Genomic DNA, 26,162 nt, shown 5'->3' on the forward strand with positions numbered 1-26,162 from the left:
GCCACGTTCTCGACACATTTTTTGTTGCACAGAAGCAGCATTGTGAAAACTAGTGTGCGGGATCGTACGTTCCGAATTTGACCTCCATATAAATTAAATGGGTCACAATGTTAACACTAAATAACATTTTCGAATAAATAATGTTATGGAATCAATGGAAAAGGGCACGACGGCCAAGTGGCCGTAAGGTACGTGATTTTTAAAAGGGCTTCACGGCAATTCGCTGGGGCATCGCGGCAATGGCCGCTGGTGGCCGCTGTAGAGGTCGAGGCCTGCATAACACTCAATCATTTAGAAAATGATTTGAAGGAGATTATTCTGGTTACTTACACTGCACTGATAGTGATACTGCCCAGTGCCTAATAATGCACTGGTCAGCCTCATATTATAATTATATAGTAGAATAAGCTCGGTTGAAAACAAAACAAAAATGACCTATGGATGGTATAACTGTAAATTAAAAAAAAAATTGTTAAAATTGCCTCATGTTTAGCAGAGTGTAGTTCTCGAAGGCTAAAAAAAGAAGGCAAGCTTAACATCTGGCATATAAAAATCAATCACCATGGTACGTATATTGTGCTGTTCCTGCTGACAAAATAATTTCAATGAAACCTAAAACATTGGGAATATAATTATACATGTACATGTACTTGTGTTGTTAGAATATCTAAAAGGGGGCCAATCACGTACCTCTAATATGCACTATTTCGTTACATCATCGAGAAAATACTTGGAAGAAAACAAAAACAACCAAAAGCTTACCAAAGACTGGCCGAATTGTCCATTAACCGTGAATGCTAGGTTTTTCAACCCTGCACATGCATCATATTGACCAATCGGCATAAGCCAAACTCCTTGCAGATTGACATTGATTCCTGTGTAACTGAAACTGAATATTTCCCCAAGCATGATCCATCCAGTAGTTAGAACAAACAAACCCTTAAAATTTTAACTCTTTCCTGTCTGTAGAGCGATCCCATCTGTTGATGTTGACTCCTATGTAACCCGCAAATCTACTCAAACAGGTAAGACAATCTTAAAGGCATCGTACACGTTTGGTAATTGGAGCCTATTGTTTGTTTCAATCCTATATAGTTGTATATTATACCATATACCATAAAACTAACCTGTGAAAATTTCATTTCAAAAGGTGGTAGCGTTTTTGAGATATTAGAGAGGTTTCGCAAGCGTACGGATACAGATACAGATACGATAACCGTATCCATTCACGTTGGATGCGTGTCAAATTTTGTTTCGCAATCATAGATACATACGTCAGGCCTAGGACAAAGTAGAGGGCCCCCCTATATACACTTTGGCAAAAGTTTTACGAGCAAAACAAATCCAAAAACATTCTGTATTTTTCTTGTTACGTTGGAGAATTTGATTGAATAGTATTTTTGTTCAACTGTTCGTTTTCAGACTCACATGTTAAACGCGTGTAAAGAAAGTTTCCAGCAAGCATGGCAAAAATAGAGATCCTGTTTACACTGAATTTTCTTCTTTTTTTTTGCTTACAAATGACTTACACAATTCTATCTATATCGTGAATGACACACTGAACAGTAAAATTGGGCAAAATGTTGTTAATCTAGGGCTAAAATACAACGAAAATCAACAAAACGGTATCCGTTTGTAACGTACGTGTATGAGCTCGCGTACCCGTTTCGGACGACTATTCTAACAAAGCCTTAAAATTTTAACTCTTTCCTGTCTGTAGAGCGATCCCATCAGCTTGACATTGACTCCTGTGTAACCTGCAAATCTACTCAAACAGGTAAGACAATCTTAAAGCTATATTCAACTGAAACTTGATAATTTTCCTCAGCATGATCCATCCAGTAGTTAGAACGAACAAAGCCTTAAAATTTTAACTGTTTCCTGTCTGTAGAGCGATCCCATCAGCTTGACATTGACTCCTGTGTAACCCGCAAATCTACTCAAACAGGTAAGACAATCTTAAAGCTATATTCAACTGAAACTGAATAATTTTCCTCAGCATGATCCATCCAGTAGTTAGAACAAACAAAGCCTTAAAATTTTAACTCTTTCCTGTCTGTAGAGCGATCCCATCAGCTTGACATTGACTCCTGTGTAACCCGCAAATCTACTCAAACAGGTAAGACAATCTTAAAGCTATATTCAACTGAAACTGAATAATTTTCCTCAGCATGATCCATCCAGGGGTTGAGAACAAACACACCCTGAACATTATAACTCTTCTTTTCTTTAGAGCGATCCCATCAGCTTGACTTGCAAGATTAATTCAGTGATGTAACTCGGGGTCACAAATGCGACTGCGCCTTGAACACCCAGCAGGGTGGATATGTGCGCATTACAAGTCTTATTATTATTATTATTATTTGATGGCACAGCGCGGTTAAAGTTGCAGTGCTGTGTAATAATAGCGGGACAGTAATGCACGTGCGTAGGGTACACGTACAGCACTTAAATGGGAAACTTTACACTATCTGCCATTCACCAAGAGAGGGCGCTCTTCACCAGGTAATGTCAACAACTTAGGATAGGAGAAGCAAAAACAAGCGTCTGCGTAAGTTTCTTGATCGGAGATGGGCACAAATTCTTAATTTTTTACAAGTAACCTGACCTGAGGTCAAGTTTAAATATCTGTTTTTCTTCGTTATTATGTTGACCTAATTTTTACTTTTATATATGTTGTTAATTAGTATTACATTTTTAACAACATATGTCATTGTTATGGTCATAAACTATATTAAACTAAAGTAGTGGGCGAAACAAAATCTCCCCAACGTAAAACTCCATAAGGTTGGGACCACAATGGTCCCGGAAGTTCAAATCTGCGCGAGACTTGCACAGTCTATAGGAGAAGCATGAGTGACGGTCACTGACAGCAAATACCTTGTGTTTTGCGTGTTTTTGATTTTGTATTTAGATTTAGCCAAACTGTTTTTTTGTTTTTCATAACACAATGCCAGCATAAACCAAACTGTTCTGGAACAGGTCGTACTGGACACGAGTTCCCCTATGAAAGCAAGCGGTGTGCATGAGGTTTTGGGAGTGTAAATTTCTTCTGGGGTAATTAGCAAAAATTCCAAAATGGTGACCTACCAAAAAATGAGAAGAAATCTGAAGTTTAGTTGTATGACATTGTATCTGATTTAATTTTCAAGAGGCTGAGAGACTTCTAAATATTTTTTGAGTATTTTTGAATGTTTAGCATTTACCATTGTTTGCTATAGGAGTTGTGCAGCCTTACCTGGTAGGTCTGCTGCCCTCTAGTGGCAGAGCTTTCAAAAAGTCTCCCATTGGAATTCACGTTATTGTTCTGTCCCAACTATAGAATCAGCCTAACTGCAGATATATGGGCCTTTACTTACCATCTTTGCTGTGTAGCAAAACACATAGTTGGGTCATTTCTATAGTTGGGACTGAACGTTTGCACCGCTGATCCTGGTCGCACACGCGCTTTCCAGCAACCGCTGGTGCCGCGCAGTTGTCATGCTGCACAGTGTGCCGCGCGCGGGACCAGCTTGCAAATGATAAACACGATGAATGGAGGCTGCGGGCACACGCGCTTTCTAGAAATTGCGCTTTTCCGGGGATCACTGGTGCCACGCGTGTTATGCTGCACGCGCGCATAACAAGCGTGTGGGAACAGCTAGCGAGCATGTGTGAGCGCAGATCCACTCGCTACTTTAATTTGCGTGGTTGACACTGACAGTTCTAATATTTTACGAAAGTTGCATGACACAAAGAATAACAATGAGCCTCCTAAAGTTTGGTTTTTCAATGGGTAAAAACCCAAAACATGTAAGAAGTGATACCGACGCTGGTTTTGTCAAGAGTTAGAGTAAGACTTACCTTTATCTCTTTTTTTTCGGGCAACCTATTTTTCGGAAAAGTTTCCGTATGGCGCCACCACTTTTCATTCGAAATAAAATAATATAGTATCTAATTAACCTGATTGATTTTTCCCTTTTTGTAAAAATGAGTGAAAAGGTGGTGGCGCCATACGGAAAGTTATCCTATTTTTCTTGTGGGCAACCTATTTTCAGTCAGCAAATTTTCTTAATTTCGTACCCTGGGTTTGGTTTACACTGATTAGTTGAGATTTTGGAAGGACAATGTTCTATGTCATGTATGTTGACATGCAACAGCGCAATTTGATTCATGGACAATCCGACCATTCTCTGTTTTTTGTCGTTTTTGTGCCAAATATTTTCTCAATGATGTTTTAAGTATTCTAAATTAATTCAATACACACAGTGAAGATTATGCCTGTGTTCTTGTATGTGTGTTATGTTTTTTGAAAGTGGTAATAATTTGGCAAATCTGGTCACTTGTTCAAAATTGCATCAAGTTAAGATTATTATGCACTCTGCTTCATAACCCACTGGTCTGCCACCGTGGATTGGGGGTTACGATTATCGCATCCATCTGTAGGCCTATATGATCTGAAACATTTTGGAAACTTCGTACAGTCCCTAGTACGGCGGTGAGATGACGTTAATAACAACTTTAAATTATGTTTATTTTATGTAGAATGAGATTGCATGCGGAACCCATTTATCAGTATTCCTTTGGAGGAAGCAAGAAGGTGCATGCAGAAATATGATCAGGAGGGTTTTGAAGTCAAGCATATCAATAAGAACATTGGTGAGGTGTAGGTTTTATTTATTTACTTTTAAAAAACTTTGTTTATACCAGGTTTTTTTCCATTTCAATACTGTTCAGTAAAAATAAAAATGGTGCACGTATTTTGCAAATACAATGTACGAGTTTTGTTGTCGATAATTGAGAGACTGGTGTTTGTAAGCAGGGACTGATTTCATCCTGAAATGTGCGGAACAAGATATTTATGTTTTAATCACTTTGAATGATAATATTGAGTAGCATGTTTGGGTCTATTTTGTAACCTAAACAGCCTAACCAAGCTGGTGTGTCCCTTTAAAGCACAAATTATGGAAAGTGTGTATTTGGGCGTGGATTCTTGTAACTCTTTATACATTTACATCAGTGATGTAACTCGGGGCACATGTCCCCACCCCCCCCCCCCCCCCACCCCCGGAACCCTCTTCCCCCTCTCTGGGTGCCCTCCACCCATTTGAAATCTGGTTTGGAATTTTTAAGAGTAAAATGTTACACTTTATGTGCTTTAATGTGATAGTTTAGTGTTTTTAAACTACGTTTCCATTTACACACAGACAATGTATATGTTTTTACACTCGTGTCGGATTATCTTACGGAAAAAAGGAAATGGCATAAAAACTGTGCTGGGAAGGGGCTTGTTAAAGAAAAAGGCAAATGTAAACTTGGCCAGAAGTGCCCCCCCCCCCCCCCCCCCCCGATAAAATGGTCACCTTCAAATGCCCTAGTTACGGGTGATTATGATTACTTGTGTACTTTTTACCCATAGGACGTGGCGTGTTTACTTTAAAGAAATGGGAAAAAAATGACTTCCTCCTCGAGTATGCGGGGGAGAAGATTGAAGCAGAGGAGGCAGAAAGAAAGGAGAAGTTGTACGAGCGCAAACACTATGGCAGTTTCATGTTTTATTTTAAGCATGCTGCCAAGACACTTTGGTTAGTTACAAGTTTATATTTTCATTTTTGTGTACATGTATACACATTTTAAGTGAGAAGACCTTAGTGATCATTCTTTCGCTTTGGATAAACTATTAATATAAGTTTTTATGTTTTGAAGACTCAAGGGAAATTGTGTTGTCTGACATGCTTTGAGACAATAAGAATAGCTTTGTGCAAACTTTAAAATTGATTACAAGTTTTGACAACTTATAACATTGTGTATTATTATTTTTTTTTACGGTGAATTGTGACGGATTGCTATTCATGATTCTTCAGATCAAGCCTCAACCTTTACAGCGGCCACCAGCGGCCATTGCCGCGATGCCCCAGCGAATTACCATGATGCCCCTCTAAAAACACGTACCTTACGGCCACTTGGCCGTAAGGTATGTGTTTTTCTATTGATTCCATTTCATTATGTATTCGAAAGCATTACTAAAAATAATGTTAACGTTGTCACTCATTATGAAGATCAAATTGTTTCCAGACATACATACGTAGCGTACGCTCTGATCCCGCACACAAGTTAGTTTTCTTATGCAGCATGCCATTTGCATCGCGCAAGAATTAGACCTTGCAGTTGAGGACGTGGCATGGCAACCATATTAAACGTAGCAGAGTTGTTTACTATCAAAAACAAGGCACCGGACTACTCTCTTGTATGGACTGGCTACCAGTCCGTACACCGAATAATTTTCGTACTGATTCCGTCTATCTCAGGACGGCAATAGCCTTTAATCAAGGCACCCCGTGGCACCCCCAGCCCAGATATCACGACGAAAAATACCAGCGCGAGCGGCGAAGCGTCTTTTTACTATTACCAACTCGTTTGGGGGCTTTATGTTTTTCTTTACTTTTTGCTACCGATTTTGGTAGGAGAAATGTTTCCATAATGTAATAGCTCGCTTTGATGTTGGCCAATATTATAATAAGACACAACTCTTGCGCAATTTACTCACAATTGCGTGACATAATTAATTGCCAGACTGTATTACCCACCTCAATATAGAAGAGTCAAATATCTAGCTGACGGTGATTGGTTACAAGAAATTGCATATATAAATATTTCATGATCATGAATGACTGATTAGCAAAACGAGTTGGTAAAGGCGCTTCGCGGCTTCGCTGCTCGCACTGGTCTTTTTTTTCTTCGTGCGTGATATCTGGGCTGGGGGTGCTGCGGTGCATCTTGAATAAAGGCTACGGACGGCAGGGTTCGCAAAAGCGCGGTCGATCGCCATGCGAGTGAAAATAACGGCGGACAAGTCAAGACCCTTCCTTTATGAGTCCGCCGGTCGAGTCCAAAAGGTGTTCCTTTTCACAGTAAATGAGGGATACGGCAGTAAAATCCCAAAGATTTATTGTAAGTTCGAAAGATGGTTTGACAAGTCTTGATATTTGCTAGATCTAATGTGGCCGCGATCGCATGTTCCATACAATAATACGTAGGCGAGTAGGGAAACACACAACTCAAATTTCCAGGGTCGGAAGACGTGCTGTGTGGAGTCTAGTTTCAACCTCGCTTCTGATATATTTTATGCAAAGTTATGACCTAAACACATCGCTCTCGCCTCACTTTTTTTTTTTCCGATGTGCATCCGCGACCGATCGTTAAATCACGAAGATTTCAGTGCAAAGGAACTTCTATAAAACCGATCCTCAAATTACGAATCCATGAAAATTGCTGTTGATGGAAACGTCATTATTAAGGGCAGAAATTAGGGAGAAAAATCGTCCAAAAAACTTAATATTACGAAATTCACTTCCTGGTTGGACTCAGAGAGTCGGGGCGGTGGTATTTACCAGACCTTTGCAATTTTACTTCAACAATTGATTTGTTCATTTGTTTTGTCACAAAATAAAAAACCAAACATACTGACTTATCAAGTAAATAAAAAGAAAAATGTTTTTAATTTATGTGTAGTATTGACGCTACAATGGACAAGCAAATGAGGCGATTTGTAAATGATGCAAAGGCTCCATTTGCAAACTGCAAGGCCTTGAAGTTTGACAAATGCCCAGGTGGAGTCCGAATATGTTTGTTTGCCACCAAAGATATTAGTCCTGGTACAGAACTTCGTTGCGACTACGGTGTACCCAACCTCTCTTGGAGAAAATTGGTATGTATTGCAGATACTAATCACTATAACATCTTATTTATTTTCTGACAAATTTGAATTCTTGATTTTGATTAACAAAACAAAAATTGCATCCATTTTGTGAATTTCTGGTGGGTCCATTGGTGGGTCCATTGGTGGGTCCACTGGAGGGTCCATTGGTGGGTCCACTGGTGGTTCCATTGTCGGGTTCACTGGTGGGTCCACTGGTGGGTCCATTGGTAGGTTCACTGGAGGGTCCATTGGTGGGTCCACTGGTGGGTCCACTGGTGGGTCCACTGGTGGGTCCACTGGTAGGTTCACTGGAGGGTTCACTGTTGGGTCCATTGGTGGGTCCATTGGTGGGTCCATTGGTGGGTCCACTGGTGGGTCCATTGCAGGGTCCACTGGTGGGTCCACTGGTGGGTCCACTGGTGGGTCCACTGGTGGGTCCACTGGTGGGTCCACTGGTGGGTCCACTGGTGGGTCCACTGGTGGGTCCATTGCAGGGTCCACTGGTGGGTCCACTGGTGGGTCCACTGGTGGGTCCACTGGTGGGTCCACTGGTGGGTCCATTGGTAGGTTCACTGGAGGGTTCACTGTTGGGTCCATTGGTGGGTCCATTGGTGGGTCCACTGGTGGGTCCATTGGTGGGTCCATTGGTGGGTCCACTGGTGGGTCCACTGGTTGGTCCACTGGTGGGTCCACTGGTGGGTCCACTGGTGGGTCCACTGGTGGGTCCACTGGTGGGTCCACTGGTGGGTCCACTGGTTGGTCCATTGGTGGGTCCATTGGTGGGTCCACTGGTGGGTCCACTGGTGGAACAACTGGTGGGTCCACTGGTGGGTTCACTGTTGGGTCCATTGGTGGGACCATTGGTGGGTCCACTGGAGGGTCCATTGGTGGGTCCATTGGTGGGTCCACTGGTGGGTCCATTGGTAGGTTCACTGGAGGGTCCATTGGTTGGTTCACTGGAGGGTCCCTTGGTAGGTTCACTGGAGGGTCCATTGGTTGGTTCACTGGAGGGTCCATTGGTGGGTCCACTGGAGGGTCGATTGCAGGGTCCATTGGTGGGTTCACGGGAGGTTCCATTGGAGGGTCCATTGGTGGGTCCATTGGTGGGTTCACTGGAGGGTCCATTGGTTGGTTCACTGTTGGGTCGATTGCAGGGTCCATTGGTGGGTTCACGGGAGGTTCCATTGGAGGGTCCATTGGTGGGTCCATTGGTGGGTCAATTGCAGGGTCCATTGCAGGGTCCATTGGTGGGTCCATTGGTGGGTTCACTGGAGGTTCCATTGGTGGGTCCATCACAGGGTCCATTGGTGGTTTCACTGGTGGTTCAATTGCAGGGTCCATTGCAGTTCAGTATAAAACCAGAAGTTCACAAAATGGATGCAATTTGTTTACGTTTTTTTTCATGCAATTCTTTTACTGTCTCAACAGTATACTGTATACTGTTGAGACAGTGTCTACAAACGTGGCGAAGGTAATTATAAAAGACATAATTTGTAGTGTTGGTGCATCTGTAATCTGCTAAAAAAAATCAAATGATGTGCCCTGGTTTTTATTTTGATGAAATCCATGGTCAATGAATGGACCACCATTAAGTTGCATAGGTCAAAATAAGGAAAATCATAACAGAAAAATTTTCAGCTGTTTTACTTTTAGATTTGTGACGTATATGTTTAATATAGAAAAAAGTGCCTCATAAGAATTGTCTATTATTTCTAACTTGTAAACAGTGCTGTCCATTGTTTGAACATTTATTCACTTCCTATTGGCATTGCCAATTCTGTCATTGACTATTATCACTTTCACATTTTTCTACCAGAAAATAACCCCAAAGCAAGCTAAAAATAAACTGCCAAAGGTCTATCCAGTCTACCCTTCACTGGACCCTCCAGTGAACCCACCAATGGACCCCCCAATGGACCCTGCAATGGACCCTGCAATGGACCCACCAGTGGCCCCACCAGTGGACCCACCAATGGACCCTCAAGTGAACCCACCAATGGACCCTCCAGTGAACCCACCAATGGAACCCTGCAATGGACCCTGCAATGGACCCACCAGTGGACCCACCAGTGGACCCACCAATGGACCCTCCAGTGAACCCACCAATGGACCCACCAGTGGACCCACCAATGGACCCTGCAATGGACCCTGCAATGGACCCTGCAATGGACCCACCAGTGGACCCACCAGTGGACCCACCAATGGACCCTCCAGTGAACCCACCAATGGACCCACCAGTGGACCCACCAATGGACCCTCCAGTGAACCCACCAATGGACCCACCAGTGGACCCACCAATGGACCCTGCAATGGACCCTGCAATGGACCCACCAGTGGACCCACCAGTGGACCCACCAATGGACCCTCCAGTGGACCCACCAATGGACCCTGCAATGGACCCACCAGTGGACCCACCAGTGGACCCACCAATGGACCCACCAGTGGACCCACCAATGGACCCTCCAGTGAACCCACCAATGGACCCACCAGTGGACCCACCAATGGACCCTGCAATGGACCCACCAGTGGACCCACCAGTGGACCCACCAGTGGACCCACCAATGGACCCTGCAATGGACCCTGCAATGGACCCACCAGTGGACCCACCAGTGGACCCACCCAATGGACCCTCCAGTGGACCCACCAATGGACCCTGCAATGGACCCACCAGTGGACCCACCAGTGGACCCACCAATGGACTCTCCAGTGAACCCACCAATGGACCCACCAGTGGACCCACCAATGGACCCTCCAGTGAACCCACCAATGGACCCACCAGTGGACCCACCAATGGACCCTGCAATGGACCCACCAGTGGACCCACCAGTGGACCCTCCAAATGACCCTCCACTTGACCCACTTGATTGTTTTTTCTTTTGTGGTTTAAGAACGGTAAACATTGTTCATATTTTTATATGTGTAACGTTTTATTTAAGGATCCTTTCTCCCATGGCAAAAAGTAAGCTTGTGACAGTTACACGGTTAATATTACCTTTAAGAAATTTAAAAACTTTAACAGGCTCAAAAGGTTCTGTTCTTAAAACTATTTTGGGGTAAATACTGGAGACAGCAAGATGCAGTCGTGCTACTATTTACCATTTTTTCTTTATGTCAATCTTCAATTCAATTCAATTCAATTCAATAAACATTTATTTCGGTATTGCCCTCACATGATATAATACATCATTGGTGTTTCATAAATATTAACAGTGACAGTGATAAATCTTTGAGGAGCGAAACTAATTATTGTCCTACTGCGATATTGTTTCATCTACTCAAGAAACTGCGGAAAACGATCTCATTTTACGGTACACATTGATATTGGCCAAAGGAAAAACAAGACAATTAAAATAAACAAAACAAGAGCATGTACACGATAATTTAAATTGGACCTGTACTTCATGACATGTGTCTTAATTTGTTATCCTGTATATGGTTTATTATTCAGTCAAACTGTGAACAGATGAGACAGTCAAAAGCTATGGGTAAGTAAACAGGTAAATGTTCAATATTTGTACAAAAACTGAAATGACTAGAAAGAAATAACGGCACTAAACCTTAAAGGATCTCTCTATTTCTCTATGTTGACACGATTAGGGTTTTTTTTTTTTTTTTTTTTTTTATGGAATATCCTTGACTACTTTTGATTTTGCCTTGAGATTTACGTCTGACTAGTCCCACGCTGGCTTCCAATGCATGGACTCTCTGAACTAAAATCTACGTTCGATTTTTCAATATTATTCATAACTTGATATAATCTGAATACAAAGCCTCTTTTGTCAAATACTTGTAGAAAAACAGTCTGTTGGATTTGGTGCAGTACGGCTGGAAGTTAAACTAACTCCAAAGATGACATGATTTATCCAAATAAAAAAGTCTAGTTTTGATAAAATCATGTGACCTTAATTTTTTGAAAAATGCTTTAAAATCGCAAATTTGATGGTTACTTTGTTTGGATCTATTTTGTAGCCTAAATAGCCCACTGAAGCTAGTATGTTCCTTTGTCATTTTTTCGATTTTGATGACAAGACTTTGAGAGAAACTCAATTGCAGTCAAAGAAGTTCAATACCCAGATGATGAGTATTCTGCAGAATGACAGCACCTAAAATGATTAAAATTTGTATGACACTTTCTGTTTGCTCAGTTTATCAACATTGGACTTTAATACAAAAACTAGACATGATTGCATTTGTGCACAAATGCAGAGCTGTTTCGTTAATAACAATTTAAATTTTGTCAACTGAATTTGAAATTCATTCTTTTTTTACAGCAGTTATGATTAATCCAGGCTATTTAAAAAAATAATTTGGATTATACCATGTTCGGATAGCAATTTATGTGTTAAAGGTGCAAACATAGAAAAAATCATAAAATATCGTGTGATGCTGTCATCATGACGTCATTTCACAATTCACGAGAGCTTGCCAATATCTAACAACCTACCAAGTTTCAACATAATCGCATAATTACTGCGGGAGTTATATATTAGTTCAAAAGGTGCACCTTCAAGGCCGCGTCACGTGACCCCCAATGACGTCATTGATCTGAAACTTCACACATATGATGGCTGCCTGACAGTTAACGTGTGTGTAAAATTTGAAATGATTAGAAGAAACTTCACCACACACGTCTTCAAAAAGTCCATTATGAAGAGTTTTCAACTTGCCGCTAGAGGGCGCTGTTGCATTTTGTGACGTCATTGGTATTTTTTTTGAACTGCCTACCCTTGCCACGCACTAACATCGTTAAAAGTAACTTCATATCTTTTGACAATTTTGAATTAGAGGGCCACTTCCGGTTTCGACTGGAAGTAGGGGTCATGTGAGGTCACGCACACGAAACAAAATGAAGACCTAATTTATCCCTTCCCAATCCCGCAAACAGAAACCTACGGTCTCTTGTGGCTGATTTGTTATAAATTTTCAAACATTTAAAACACAACACCTTTAAGATGTCGTCACGTGACTTGTGATGATGTCATAATGACATCCTTGTTTTGCAATTGTCATTGCCCCAATACCTTTCATCCCTGAAAGTTTCATTGCAATTGCTCTTTGGGAACCTTGCAAATCAGCACTTATATGAAATTTTTCTGAAGATGACAAATAAAAAAAAAAATAATAACTAGACATGATTGCATTTGTGCACAATTGCAGAGCTGTTTCGTTAATAAAATTTTCAAATTTTCCCCACTTAATTTGAAATTCTCTTTGCATCAAAGCAGTTATGACAGTCCAGCCTATTTAAAAAAGAATAATTTGGATTATACCAAGTTCAGATAGCAATTTATGACTTAAAGGTGCAAAAATTAAAAAAATCATAAAAAATTATGTGATGACGTCATCATGACGTCGTTTCACAATTCACAAGAACTTGTCAATATCCAAAAACCTCCCAAGTTTCAACATAATCGCATAATTACTTCGGGAGTTATATTAGTTCAAAAAGTGCACCTTTAAGGCCGCGTCACGTGACCCCCAATGACGTCATTGATCTGAAACTTCACACATATGATGGCTGCCTGACAGTTAACGTGTGTGTAAAATTTGAAGTGATTACAAAAAACTTCACCACACACATCTTCAAAAAGTCCATTTTGACGAGTTTTCAACCTGCCGCTAGAGGGCGCTGTTGCATTTTGTGACGTCATTGGTATTTTTTTTTTGAACTGCCCACCCTTGCCAGGCACTAACATCGTTAAAAGCAACTTCATATCTTTTGTCAATTTTGAATTAGAGGGCCACTTCCGGTTTCGACCGGAAGTAGAGGTCATGTGAGGTCACGCACATGAAATAAAATGAAGACCTAATTTATCCCTTCCCAATCCCGCAAACAGAAACCTACGGTCTCTTGTGGCTGATTTGTTATAAATTTTCAAACATTTAAAATACAACACCTTTCAGATGTCGTCACGTGACTTGTGATTATGTCATAATGACATCCTTGTTTTGCAATGATCATTGCCCCAATACCTTTCATCCCTGAAAGTTTCATTGCAATTGCTCTTTGGGAACATTGCAAGTCAGCACTTATATGAAATTTTTCTGAAGATGACAAATAAAAAAAAAAATAATAATAATAAAAACTTTAACAAAAACAAGAGCTGTTTCGCTGCGCTGCGCTACGAAACAGCTAATAATAATAATATTAAAAAAAACTTTAACAAAAACAAGAGCTGTTTCGCTGCGCTTCGCTACGAAACAGCTAAAAAAACTTTAACAAAAACAAGAGCTGTTTCGCTGCGCTTCGCTACGAAACAGCTAATGATACAAAAATTTTGCACTAAATGTTAATCTGCCTGACAAGAAGACAAGACTAGTCACAATCACTGAGGCCTCAAAATAGTGTATTCAGTTGATTTTCTGTCATGTTGAGGGTCAGTCAAAATTTGTTTCAGACTGTTGTTTTAGAGATCTGTTAGATACTTTGGATTGTTGATCTAATACATGTATGTTTTTATATGGTCTATATTATATTGGTCACCCTAAGGGGGTGGTTTTTCTAGGATGGTCGCTTTAAGAGGAATGTATCAACTATTGGTTGATCAGAGAAGTACGATGTATTATGTAAAGGCATACTATTATTGCTTAATTAATTTTGTTTCTGATTTTTGTAATCTTTGTTTCCCCGTAAAAACAGTTAACCTAGGTTAAATGTAAAGAAACGGACTGACTTGAAGGCATTCATCTTTATATCAGATACGACTTTCTTTGTTTCTCACCTTTTTATTTATAAATCGTTTGAATTTATTTACTTGTAGAACGAGACCTACTGAGAAAGTCAAATGCAGCAAAATCAATAACCCATGGTGATTATTCTGCAGAATGACAGCATCTAAAATGATTTGTTTGACATTTTCTGTTTGCTCAGTTTATCAACATTGGACTTTAATACAAAAATGATACAAAAATTTTGCACTAAATGTTAATCTGCCTGACAAGAAGACAAGATTAGTCACAATCACTGAGGCCTCAAAATAGTGTATTCAGTTGAATTTCTGTCATGTTGAGGTTCAGTCAAAATTCGTTTCAGACTGTTGTTTTAGAGATCTGTTAGATACTTTGGATTGTTGATCTAATACATGTATGTTTTTATATAGTCTATATTATATTGGTCACCCTAAGGGGGTGGTTTTTCTAGGATGGTCGCTCTAAGAGGGATGTATCAACTATTGGTTGATCAGAGAAGTACGATGTATTATGTAAAGGCATACTATTATTGCTTAATTAATTTTGTTTCTGATTTTTGTAATCTTTGTTTCCCCGTAAAAAACAGTTAACCTAGGTTAAATGTAAAGAAACGGACTGACTTGAAGGCATTCATCTTTATATCAGATACGACTTTCTTTGTTTCTCACCTTTTTATTTATAAATCGTTTGAATTTGTTTACTTGCAGAACGAGACCTACAGAGAAAGTCAAATGCAGCAAAATCAATAACCCATGGTGAGTATTCTGCAGAATGACAGCATCTAAAATGATTTGTTTGACATTTTCTGTTTGCTCAGTTTATCAACATTGGACTTTAATACAAAAATGATACAAACATTTTGCCCATGTGAGTATTCTGCAGAATGACAGCACCTAAAGTGATTACAAGTTGTATTGCATATTCTGTTGACTCAGTTTTTCATTGTTGGACTTTAGTACATAAATGATTCAAATATTTTGCACTAATTGTTATTCTGGCTGCTTGTAGTATTTTTGTTGGTGGTCCCTCCATTAGCTTTTTTTCTTGGTTGTCATAGCTGGGCTGTCAAGTGCACAAGCCTCAAGCTCTAGTGTTTCTGATCAGCAGATTGTGGAACTGGCCTTGACACTTGGTGTCCTGAAGCAAGACACTTAATTATTAAAAGCCTGCGGATCCTTTATCGTTAAGGGAAAGGGTTGAACCTGGTGTTTCTGGCATATGGTTGGCAATTCCATGCACACAACTGACCCTGCCTGAGTGACCCCTGAGAAGGGGTGTTTGCGCAGTACCCAAGAAGACGAGACTAGTCACAATCAATGAGGCCTCAAAATAATGTATTCATTTAAATTTGTTGTCCTATTGAGGGTCAGTCAAGTTTTTTGCAGACTTGTTTTGGAGATCTGTTAGATATTATGGATTGTTGATCTAATACATGTATGTTTTTATATAGTCTATATATTGGTCACCCTAAGAGGTTTTTTTTTCTAGGAAGGTCGCTCTAAGAGGGATGTATCAACTATTGGTTGATCAGAGAAGTACGATGTATTATGTAAAGGCATACTCTTCTTGCTAAATTAATTTTGTTTCTGATTTTTGTAATCTTTGTTTCCCCGTAAAAACAGTTAACCTAGGTTTAAATGTAAAGAAACGGACTGACTTGAAGGCATTTATCTTCATATCAGATACGACTTTCTTTGTTTCTCACCTTTTTATTATTAAATTTGTTTACTTGCAGAACGAGACCTACAGAGAAAGTCAAATGCAGCAAAATCAATAACCCATGGTGAGTATTCTGCAGAACGACAGCATCTAAAATGATTTGTTTGACATTTTCTGTTTGCTCAGTTTATCAACATTGGACTTTAATACAAAAATTATACAAAAATTTTGCACTAAATGTTAATCTCCCTGACAAGAAGACAAGACTAGTCACAATCACTGAATCCTCAAAATAGTGTATTCAGTTGAATTTCTGTCATGTTGAGGGTCAGTCAAAATTTGTTTCAGACTGTTGTTTTAGAGATCTGTTAGATACTTTGGATTGTTGATCTAATACATGTATGTTTTTATATAGTCTATATTATATTGGTCACCCTAAGGGGGTGGTTTTTCTAGGATGGTCGCTCTAAGAGGGATGTATCAACTATTGGTCAGGGTGCGAAATTAACAGTTGCCCAGTTGCCTGAGGCAACCAAAAAATAATCCGGGCAACCTGTGATAAAAAAAACCAAGAATTTATGTCTACCCTGCTTATTATTGTGCCAGTTCCAAAGATCATTCAAATTTTTCCAGATAAAGCTTTATAAATCTATAGTTGGAAAACATTCACACCACTGATAAGATTATCATATTTGGGCAACCAAACTCACTTGTGGACAACCTGACAATCTAGAAACTATATTCAACTGAAACTGAATAATTTTCCTTAGCATGATCCATCCAGTAGTTAGAACAAACAAACCCTTAAAATTTAAACTCTTCCCTGTCTTTAGAGCGATCCCATCAGCTTGGAATTACTCCTGTGTAACCTGCAAATCTACTCAAAATGGAAAGACAATCTTAAAGCTATATTCAACTGAAACTGAATAATTTTCCTCAGCATAATCCATCCGGTAGTTAGAACGAACAAAGCCTTAAAATTTTAACTCTTTCCTGTCTTTAGAGCGATCCCATCAGCTTGACATTGACTCCTGTTTGACCTGCAAATCTACTCAAACAGGTAAGACAATCTTAAAGCTATATTCAACTGAAACTGAATAATTTTCCTCAGCATAATCCATCCAGTAGTTAGAACGAACAAAGCCTTAAAATTTTAACTCTTTTCTGTCTTTAGAGCGATCCCATCAGCTTGACATTGACTCCTGTGTAACCCGCAAATCTACTTAAACAGGTAAGACAATCTTAAAGCTATCTTCTACTGAAACTGAATTATTTTCCTCAGCATGATCCATCCAGTAGTTATAAAAAAAAACTTTAAAATTTTAGTTATTTTCTGTCTTTAGAGCGATCCCATCAGCTTGACATTGACTCCTGTGTAACCAGCAAATCTACTCAAACAGGTAAGACAATCTTAAAGCTGGATTCTACTGAAACTGAATTTTTTTACCTTGGAATGATCCGTTGAGTTCTTAGAACAAACAAACCCTGCAAATTTTAAACTATTTCCTGTCTTTTTGGCGATCCAATCAGCTCTACTTGACTCCTGTGTAACCCGCAAATCTACTCAAACGGGTAGACAACCTTAAAACTAAATTCAACTGAAACTGAATCATTTTCCTCAGCATGATCCATCCAGTAATTAGAACCAACAAACCCTTAAAATTTAAACTCTTTCCTGTCTGTAGAGCGATCCCATCAGCTTGACATTGACTCCTGTGTAACCCGCAAATCTACTTAAACAGGTAAGACAATCTTAAAGCTGTCTTCTACTGAAACTGAATTATTTTCCTCAGCATGATCCATCCAGTAGTTATAAAAAAAAAACTTTAAAATTTTAATTATTTTCTGTCTTTAGAGCGATCCCATCAGCTTGACATTGACTCCTGTGTAACCAGCAAATCTACTCAAACAGGTAAGACAATCTTAAAGCTATATTCTACTGAAACTGAATTATTTTCCTCGGCATGAACCATCCAGTAGTTAAAACCAACAAACCCTTAAAATTTAAACTCTTTCCTGTCTTTAGAGCGATCCCATCAGCTTGACATTGACTCCTGTGTAACCTGCAAATCTACTTAAACAGGTAAGACAATCTTAAGGCTATATTCAACTGAAACTTGATAATTTTCCTCAGTATAATCCATCCAGTAGTTGGAACAACAAAGCCTTAAAGTTTTAACTCTTTCCTGTCTTCAGAGCGATCCCATCAGCTTGACATTGACTCCTGTGTAACCAGCAAATCTACTCAAACAGGTAAGACAATCTTAAAGCTATATTCTACTGAAACTGAATTTTTTTCCTTGGAATGATCCGTTGAGTTCTTAGAACAAACAAACCCTGCAAATTTTAAACTATTTCCTGTCTTTTTGGCGATCCAATCAGCTCTACTTGACTCCTGTGTAACCCGCAAATCTACTCAAACGGGTAAACAACCTTAAAACTAAATTCAACTGAAACTGAATCATTTTCCTCAGCATGATCCATCCAGTAATTAGAACCAACAAACCCTTAAAATTTAAACTCTTTCCTGTCTGTAGAGCGATCCCATCAGCTTGACATTGACTCCTGTGTAACCCGCAAATCTACTTAAACAGGTAAGACAATCTTAAAGCTGTCTTCTACTGAAACTGAATTATTTTCCTCAGCATGATCCATCCAGTAGTTATAAAAAAAAAACTTTAAAATTTTAATTATTTTCTGTCTTTAGAGCGATCCCATCAGCTTGACATTGACTCCTGTGTAACCAGCAAATCTACTCAAACAGGTAAGACAATCTTAAAGCTATATTCTACTGAAACTGAATTATTTTCCTCGGCATGAACCATCCAGTAGTTAAAACCAACAAACCCTTAAAATTTAAACTCTTTCCTGTCTTTAGAGCGATCCCATCAGCTTGACATTGACTCCTGTGTAACCTGCAAATCTACTCAAACAGGTAAGACAATCTTAAGGCTATATTCAACTGAAACTTGATAATTTTCCTCAGCATAATCCATCCAGTAGTTGGAACAACAAAGCCTTAAAGTTTGAACTCTTTCCTGTCTTTAGAGCGATCCCATCAGCTTGACATTGACTCCTGTGTAACCAGCAAATCTACTCAAACAGGTAAGACAATCTTAAAGCTATATTCTACTGAAACTGAATTTCTTTCCTTGGAATGATCCGTTGAGTTCTTAGAACAAACAAACCCTGCAAATTTTAAACTATTTCCTGTCTTTTTGGCGATCCAATCAGCTCTACTTGACTCCTGTGTAACCCGCAAATCTACTCAAACGGGTAAACAACCTTAAAACTAAATTCAACTGAAACTGAATCATTTTCCTCAGCATGATCCATCCAGTAATTAGAACCAACAAACCCTTAAAATTTAAACTCTTTCCTGTCTGTAGAGCGATCCCATCAGCTTGACATTGACTCCTGTGTAACCCGCAAATCTACTTAAACAGGTAAGACAATCTTAAAGCTATATTCTACTGAAACTGAATTATTTTCCTCGGCATGAACCATCCAGTAGTTAAAACCAACAATCCCTTAAAATTTAAACTCTTTCCTGTCTTTAGAGCGATCCCATCAGCTTGACATTGACTCCTGTGTAACCTGCAAATCTACTCAAACAGGTAAGACAATCTTAAGGCTATATTCAACTGAAACTTGATAATTTTCCTCAGTATAATCCATCCAGTAGTTGGAACAACAAAGCCTTAAAGTTTAAACTCTTTCCTGTCTTTAGAGCGATCCCATCAGCTTGACATTGACTCCTGTGTAACCGGCAAATCTACTCAAACAGGTAAGACAATCTTAAAGCTATATTCTACTGAAACTGAATTTTTTTCCTTGGAATGATCCGTTGAGTTCTTAGAACAAACAAACCCTGCAAATTTTAAACTATTTCCTGTCTTTTTGGCGATCCAATCAGCTCTACTTGACTCCTGTGTAACCCTCAAATCTACTCAAAAATGGGTAAACAACCTTAAAACTAAATTCAACTAAAACTGAATCATTTTCCTCAGCATGATCCATCCAGTAATTAGAACCAACAAACCCTTAAAATTTAAACTCTTTCCTGTCTGTAGAGCGATCCCATCAGCTTGACATTGACTCCTGTGTAACCCGCAAATCTACTTAAACAGGTAAGACAATCTTAAAGCTGTCTTCTACTGAAACTGAATTATTTTCCTCAGCATGATCCATCCAGTAGTTATAAAAAGAAAACTTTAAAATTTTAATTATTTTTTGTCTTTAGAGCGATCCCATCAGCTTGACATTGACTCCTGTGTAACCAGCAAATCTACTCAAACAGGTAAGACAATCTTAAAGCTATATTCTACTGAAACTGAATTATTTTCCTTGGAATGATCCGTTGAGTTTTAGAACAAACAAACCCTGCAAATTTTAAACTATTTCCTGTCTTTTTGGCGATCCAATCAGCTCTACTTGACTCCTGTGTAACCCGCAAATCTACTTAAACGGGTAGACAACCTTAAAACTAAATTCAACTGAAACTGAATAATTTTCCTCAGCATGATCCATCCAGTAGTTAGAACCAACAAACCCTTAAAATTTGAACTCTTTCCTGTCTTTAGAGCGATCCCATCAGCTTGACATTGACTCCTGTGTAACCAGCAAATCTACTCAAACAGGTAAGACAATCTTAAAGCTATATTCTACTGAAACTGAATTATTTTCCTCGGCATGAACCATCCAGTAGTTAAAACCAACAAACCCTTAAAATTTAAACTCTTTCCTGTCTTTAGAGCGATCCCATCAGCTTGACATTGACTCCTGTGTAACCTGCAAATCTACTCAAACAGGTAAGACAATCTTAAGGCTATATTCAACTGAAACTTGATAATTTTCCTCAGTATAATCCATCCAGTAGTTGGAACAACAAAGCCTTCAAGTTTAAACTCTTTCCTGTCTTTAGAGCGATCCCATCAGCTTGACATTGACTCCTGTGTAACCAGCAAATCTACTCAAACAGGTAAGACAATCTTAAAGCTATATTCTACTGAAACTGAATTTTTTTCCTTGGAATGATCCGTTGAGTTCTTAGAACAAACAAACCCTGCAAATTTTAAACTATTTCCTGTCTTTTTGGCGATCCAATCAGCTCTACTTGACTCCTGTGTAACCCGCAAATCTACTCAAACGGGTAAACAACCTTAAAACTAAATTCAACTGAAACTGAATCATTTTCCTCAGCATGATCCATCCAGTAATTAGAACCAACAAACCCTTAAAATTTAAACTCTTTCCTGTCTGTAGAGCGATCCCATCAGCTTGACATTGACTCCTGTGTAACCCGCAAATCTACTTAAACAGGTAAGACAATCTTAAAGCTGTCTTCTACTGAAACTGAATTATTTTCCTCAGCATGATCCATCCAGTAGTTATAAAAAAAAAACTTTAAAATTTTAATTATTTTCTGTCTTTAGAGCGATCCCATCAGCTTGACATTGACTCCTGTGTAACCAGCAAATCTACTCAAACAGGTAAGACAATCTTAAAGCTATATTCTACTGAAACTGAATTATTTTCCTCGGCATGAACCATCCAGTAGTTAAAACCAACAAACCCTTAAAATTTAAACTCTTTCCTGTCTTTAGAGCGATCCCATCAGCTTGACATTGACTCCTGTGTAACCTGCAAATCTACTCAAACAGGTAAGACAATCTTAAGGCTATATTCAACTGAAACTTGATAATTGTCCTCAGTATAATCCATCCAGTAGTTGGAACAACAAAGCCTTAAAGTTTAAACTCTTTCCTGTCTTTAGAGCGATCCCATCAGCTTGACATTGACTCCTGTGTAACCAGCAAATCTACTCAAACAGGTAAGACAATCTTAAAGCTATATTCTACTGAAACTGAATTTTTTTCCTTGGAATGATCCGTTGAGTTCTTAGAACAAACAAACCCTGCAAATTTTAAACTCTTTCCTGTCTTTTTGGCGATCCAATCAGCTCTACTTGACTCCTGTGTAACCCGCAAATCTACTCAAAAACGGGTAAACAACCTTAAAACTAAATTCAACTGAAACTGAATCATTTTCCTCAGCATGATCCATCCAGTAATTAGAACCAACAAACCCTTAAAATTTAAACTCTTTCCTGTCTGTAGAGCGATCCCATCAGCTTGACATTGACTCCTGTGTAACCCGCAAATCTACTTAAACAGGTAAGACAATCTTAAAGCTGTCTTCTACTGAAACTGAATTATTTTCCTCAGCATGATCCATCCAGTAGTTATAAAAAAACAACTTTAAAATTTTAATTATTTTTTGTCTTTAGAGCGATCCCATCAGCTTGACATTGACTCCTGTGTAACCAGCAAATCTACTCAAACAGGTAAGACAATCTTAAAGCTATATTCTACTGAAACTGAATTATTTTCCTTGGAATGATCCGTTGAGTTTTAGAACAAACAAACCCTGCAAATTTTAAACTATTTCCTGTCTTTTTGGCGATCCAATCAGCTCTACTTGACTCCTGTGTAACCCGCAAATCTACTTAAACGGGTAGACAACCTTAAAACTAAATTCAACTGAAACTGAATAATTGTCCTCAGCATGATCCATCCAGTAATTAGAACGAACTAAGCCTTAAAATTTGAACTCTTTCCTGTCTTTAGAGCGATCCCATCAGCTTGACATTGACTCCTGTGTAACCCGCAAATCTACTTAAACAGGTAAGACAATCTTAAAGCTATATTCTACTGAAACTGAATAATTTTCCTCAGCATGATCCATCCAGTAGTTAGAACGAACTAAGCCTTAAAATTTGAACTCTTTCCTGTCTTTAGAGCGATCCCATCAGCTTGACATTGACTCCTGTGTAACCTGCAAATCTACTCAAACGGGTAGACAATCTTAAAATTAAATTCAACTGAAACTGAATAATTTTCCTCTGCATGATCCATCCAGTAGTTAGAACCACAAACCCTTAAAATTTAATCTCTTTCCTGTCTGTAGAGCGATCCCATCAGCTTGACTTGACTCCTGTGTAACCCGCAAATCTACTCAAACAGGTAAGACAATCTTAAAGCTATATTCAACTGAAACTGAATAATTTTCCTCAGCATAATCCATCCAGTAGTTAGAACGAACAAAGCCTTAGAATTTTAACTCTTTCCTGTCTTTAGAGCGATCCCATCAGCTTGACATTGACTCCTGTGTAACCTGCAAATCTACTCAAACAGGTAAGACAATCTTAAGGCTATATTCAACTGAAACTTGATAATTTTCCTCAGTATAATCCATCCAGTAGTTGGAACAACAAAGCCTTAAAGTTTAAACTCTTTCCTGTCTTTAGAGCGATCCCATCAGCTTGACATTGACTCCTGTGTAACCTGCAAATCTACTCAAACAGGTAAGACAATCTTAAAGCTATATTCAACTGAAACTGAATAATTTTCCTCAGCATAATACATCCAGTAATTAGAATGAACAAAGCCTTAAAATTTTAACTCTTTCCTGTCTTTAGAGCGATCCCATCAGCTTGACATTGACTCCTGTGTAACCTGCAAATCTACTCCAACAGGTAAGACAATCTTAAAGCTATATTCAACTGAAACTGAACAATTTTCTTCGGCATATCCATCCAGTAGTTAAAACAAAAAAACCTTTAAAATGTAAACTATTTTCTGTCTTTAGAGCGATCCCATCAGCTTGACTTGACTCCTGTGTAACCCGCAAATCTACTCAAACAGGTAAGACAATCTTAAAGCTATCTTCTACTGAAATTGAATAATTTTCCTCAGCATGATCCATCCAGTAGTTAGAACAAACAAACCCTTAAAATTTAAACTCTTTCCTGTCTGTAGAGCATCACATCAGTTTGACTTCACTCCTGTGTAACCCGCAAATCTACTTAAACAGGTAAGACAATCTTAAAGCTATATTCGACTGAAACTGAACAATTTTCTTAGTAGCATGATCCATCAAGTAGTTAGAACAAACAAACCTTTAAAATTTAAACTTTTTCCTGTCTGTAGAGCGATCCCATCAGCTTGACATTGACTCCTGTGTAACCCGCAAATCTACTTAAACAGGTGAGACAATCTTAAAGCTATCTTCTACTGAAACAGAATTATTTTCCTCAGCATGATCCATCCAGTAGTTATAAAAAAAAACTTTAAAATTTTAATTTTTTCTGTCTTTAGAGCGATCCCATCAGCTTGACATTGACTCCTGTGTAACCTGCAAATCTACTCCAACAGGTAAGACAATCTTAAAGCTATATTCTACTGAAACTGAATTATTTTCCTTGAAATGATCCGTTGAGTTCTTAAAACAAACCCTGCAAATTTTAAACTATTTCCTGTTTTTTTGGCGATCCAATCAGCTCTACTTGACTCCTGTGTAACCAGCAAATCTACTCAAACGGGTAGACAACCTGAAAAACTAAATTCAACTGAAACTGAATAATTTTCCTCAGCATGATCCATCCAGTAGTTAGAACGAACTAAGCCTTAAAATTTTAACTCTTTCCTGTCTTTAGAGCGATCCCATCAGCTTGACATTGACTCCTGTGTAACCCGCAAATCTACTCAAACAGGTAAGACAATCTTAAAGCTATATTCAACTGAAACTGAATAATTTTCCTCAGCATAATACATCCAGTAATTAGAACGAACAAAGCCTTAAAATTTTAACTCTTTCCTGTCTTTAGAGCGATCCCATCAGCTTGACATTGACTCCTGTGTAACCTGCAAATCTACTCCAACAGGTAAGACAATCTTAAAGCTATATTCAACTGAAACTGAACAATTTTCTTCGGCATATCCATCCAGTAGTTAAAACAAAAAAACCTTTAAAATGTAAACTATTTTCTGTCTTTAGAGCGATCCCATCAGCTTGACTTGACTCCTGTGTAACCCGCAAATCTACTCAAACAGGTAAGACAATCTTAAAGCTATCATCTACTGAAATTGAATAATTTTCCTCAGCATGATCCATCCAGTAGTTAGAACAAACAAACCCTTAAAATTTAAACTCTTTCCTGTCTGTAGAGCATCACATCAGTTTGACTTCACTCCTGTGTAACCCGCAAATCTACTTAAACAGGTAAGACAATCTTAAAGCTATATTCGACTGAAACTGAACAATTTTCTTAGTAGCATGATCCATCAAGTAGTTAGAACAAACAAACCTTTAAAATTTAAACTTTTTCCTGTCTGTAGAGCGATCCCATCAGCTTGACATTGACTCCTGTGTAACCCGCAAATCTACTTAAACAGGTGAGACAATCTTAAAGCTATCTTCTACTGAAACAGAATTATTTTCCTCAGCATGATCCATCCAGTAGTTATAAAAAAAAACTTTAAAATTTTAATTTTTTCTGTCTTTAGAGCGATCCCATCAGCTTGACATTGACTCCTGTGTAACCTGCAAATCTACTCCAACAGGTAAGACAATCTTAAAGCTATATTCTACTGAAACTGAATTATTTTCCTTGAAATGATCCGTTGAGTTCTTAAAACAAACCCTGCAAATTTTAAACTATTTCCTGTCTTTTTGGCGATCCAATCAGCTCTACTTGACTCCTGTGTAACCAGCAAATCTACTCAAACGGGTAGACAACCTGAAAAACTAAATTCAACTGAAACTGAATAATTTTCCTCAGCATGATCCATCCAGTAGTTAGAACGAACTAAGCCTTAAAATTTTAACTCTTTCCTGTCTTTAGAGCGATCCCATCAGCTTGACATTGACTCCTGTGTAACCCGCAAATCTACTCAAACAGGTAAGACAATCTTAAAGCTATATTCAACTGAAACTGAATAATTTTCCTCAGCATAATACATCCAGTAATTAGAACGAACAAAGCCTTAAAATTTTAACTCTTTCCGGTCTTTAGAGCGATCCCATCAGCTTGACATTGACTCCTGTGTAACTTGCAAATCTACTCCAACAGGTAAGACAATCTTAAAGCTATATTTAACTGAAACTGAACAATTTTCTTCGGCATATCCATCCAGTAGTTAAAACAAAAAAACCTTTAAAATGTAAACTATTTTCTGTCTTTAGAGCGATCCCATCAGCTTGACTTGACTCCTGTGTAACCCGCAAATCTACTCAAACAGGTAAGGGACGAATTCAAAATTAAACAAGCGGTAACTCGGGGGCTTTTTCAGAA

The 26,162-nt window shown here is 38.6% G+C and overlaps 4 protein-coding genes across 5 annotated transcripts in view; 3 read left to right on the plus strand and 1 right to left on the minus strand.

Annotated features, from left to right (window-relative positions):
* Nucleotides 1-9,878, plus strand: part of LOC139943402 (histone-lysine N-methyltransferase SUV39H2-like) — a gene marked incomplete at its 3' end in the record, with an annotated part of 182,670 nt that extends 172,792 nt beyond the window's left edge. Inside the window, exons 4-7 of the mRNA XM_071940213.1 lie at nucleotides 4,525-4,638; nucleotides 5,399-5,564; nucleotides 7,492-7,687; nucleotides 9,495-9,878. Of these exons, the coding sequence (XP_071796314.1) occupies nucleotides 4,536-4,638; nucleotides 5,399-5,564; nucleotides 7,492-7,687; nucleotides 9,495-9,878 (849 nt within the window). The remainder of the gene's footprint in view (nucleotides 1-4,524; nucleotides 4,639-5,398; nucleotides 5,565-7,491; nucleotides 7,688-9,494) is intronic.
* The window catches only part of LOC139942799 (uncharacterized), a 215,735-nt gene that overhangs the window by 185,953 nt on the left and 3,620 nt on the right, over nucleotides 1-26,162 (plus strand). The window contains exon 7 of the mRNA XM_071939577.1: nucleotides 18,224-18,280. Coding sequence (XP_071795678.1) covers nucleotides 18,224-18,280 — 57 coding nt within the window. The remainder of the gene's footprint in view (nucleotides 1-18,223; nucleotides 18,281-26,162) is intronic.
* LOC139943260 (uncharacterized) overlaps nucleotides 1-26,162 on the minus strand; it is a 125,392-nt gene that overhangs the window by 30,326 nt on the left and 68,904 nt on the right. The gene's annotated exons all lie outside the window — the stretch shown is intronic.
* Nucleotides 10,037-14,633, plus strand: LOC139943266 (uncharacterized). Its single transcript, XM_071940091.1, has 3 exons — nucleotides 10,037-10,570; nucleotides 11,127-11,163; nucleotides 14,440-14,633. The coding sequence occupies exons 1-3, from the start codon at nucleotides 10,301-10,303 to the stop codon at nucleotides 14,505-14,507; spliced, it is 375 nt and encodes a 124-aa protein (XP_071796192.1). The 5' UTR covers nucleotides 10,037-10,300; the 3' UTR covers nucleotides 14,508-14,633.

The sequence above is a fragment of the Asterias amurensis genome, chromosome 10 (genome assembly GCF_032118995.1).
Source record: "Asterias amurensis chromosome 10, ASM3211899v1".
NCBI classification, from domain to species: Eukaryota; Metazoa; Echinodermata; class Asteroidea; order Forcipulatida; family Asteriidae; genus Asterias; species Asterias amurensis.

Excerpts from the sequence above, each read along its gene's own strand:
- LOC139943266 (XM_071940091.1), top strand. The coding sequence starts at position 10,301 with ATGGACCCTCCAGTGGACCCACCAATGGACCCTGCAATGGACCCACCA. Across the intron at positions 10,571-11,126 it reads TCTTTTGTGGTTTAAGAACG|TCAAACTGTGAACAGATGAG; the intron begins GTAAACATTGTT and ends TTTATTATTCAG. Across the intron at positions 11,164-14,439 it reads GAGACAGTCAAAAGCTATGG|AACGAGACCTACTGAGAAAG; the intron begins GTAAGTAAACAG and ends ATTTACTTGTAG.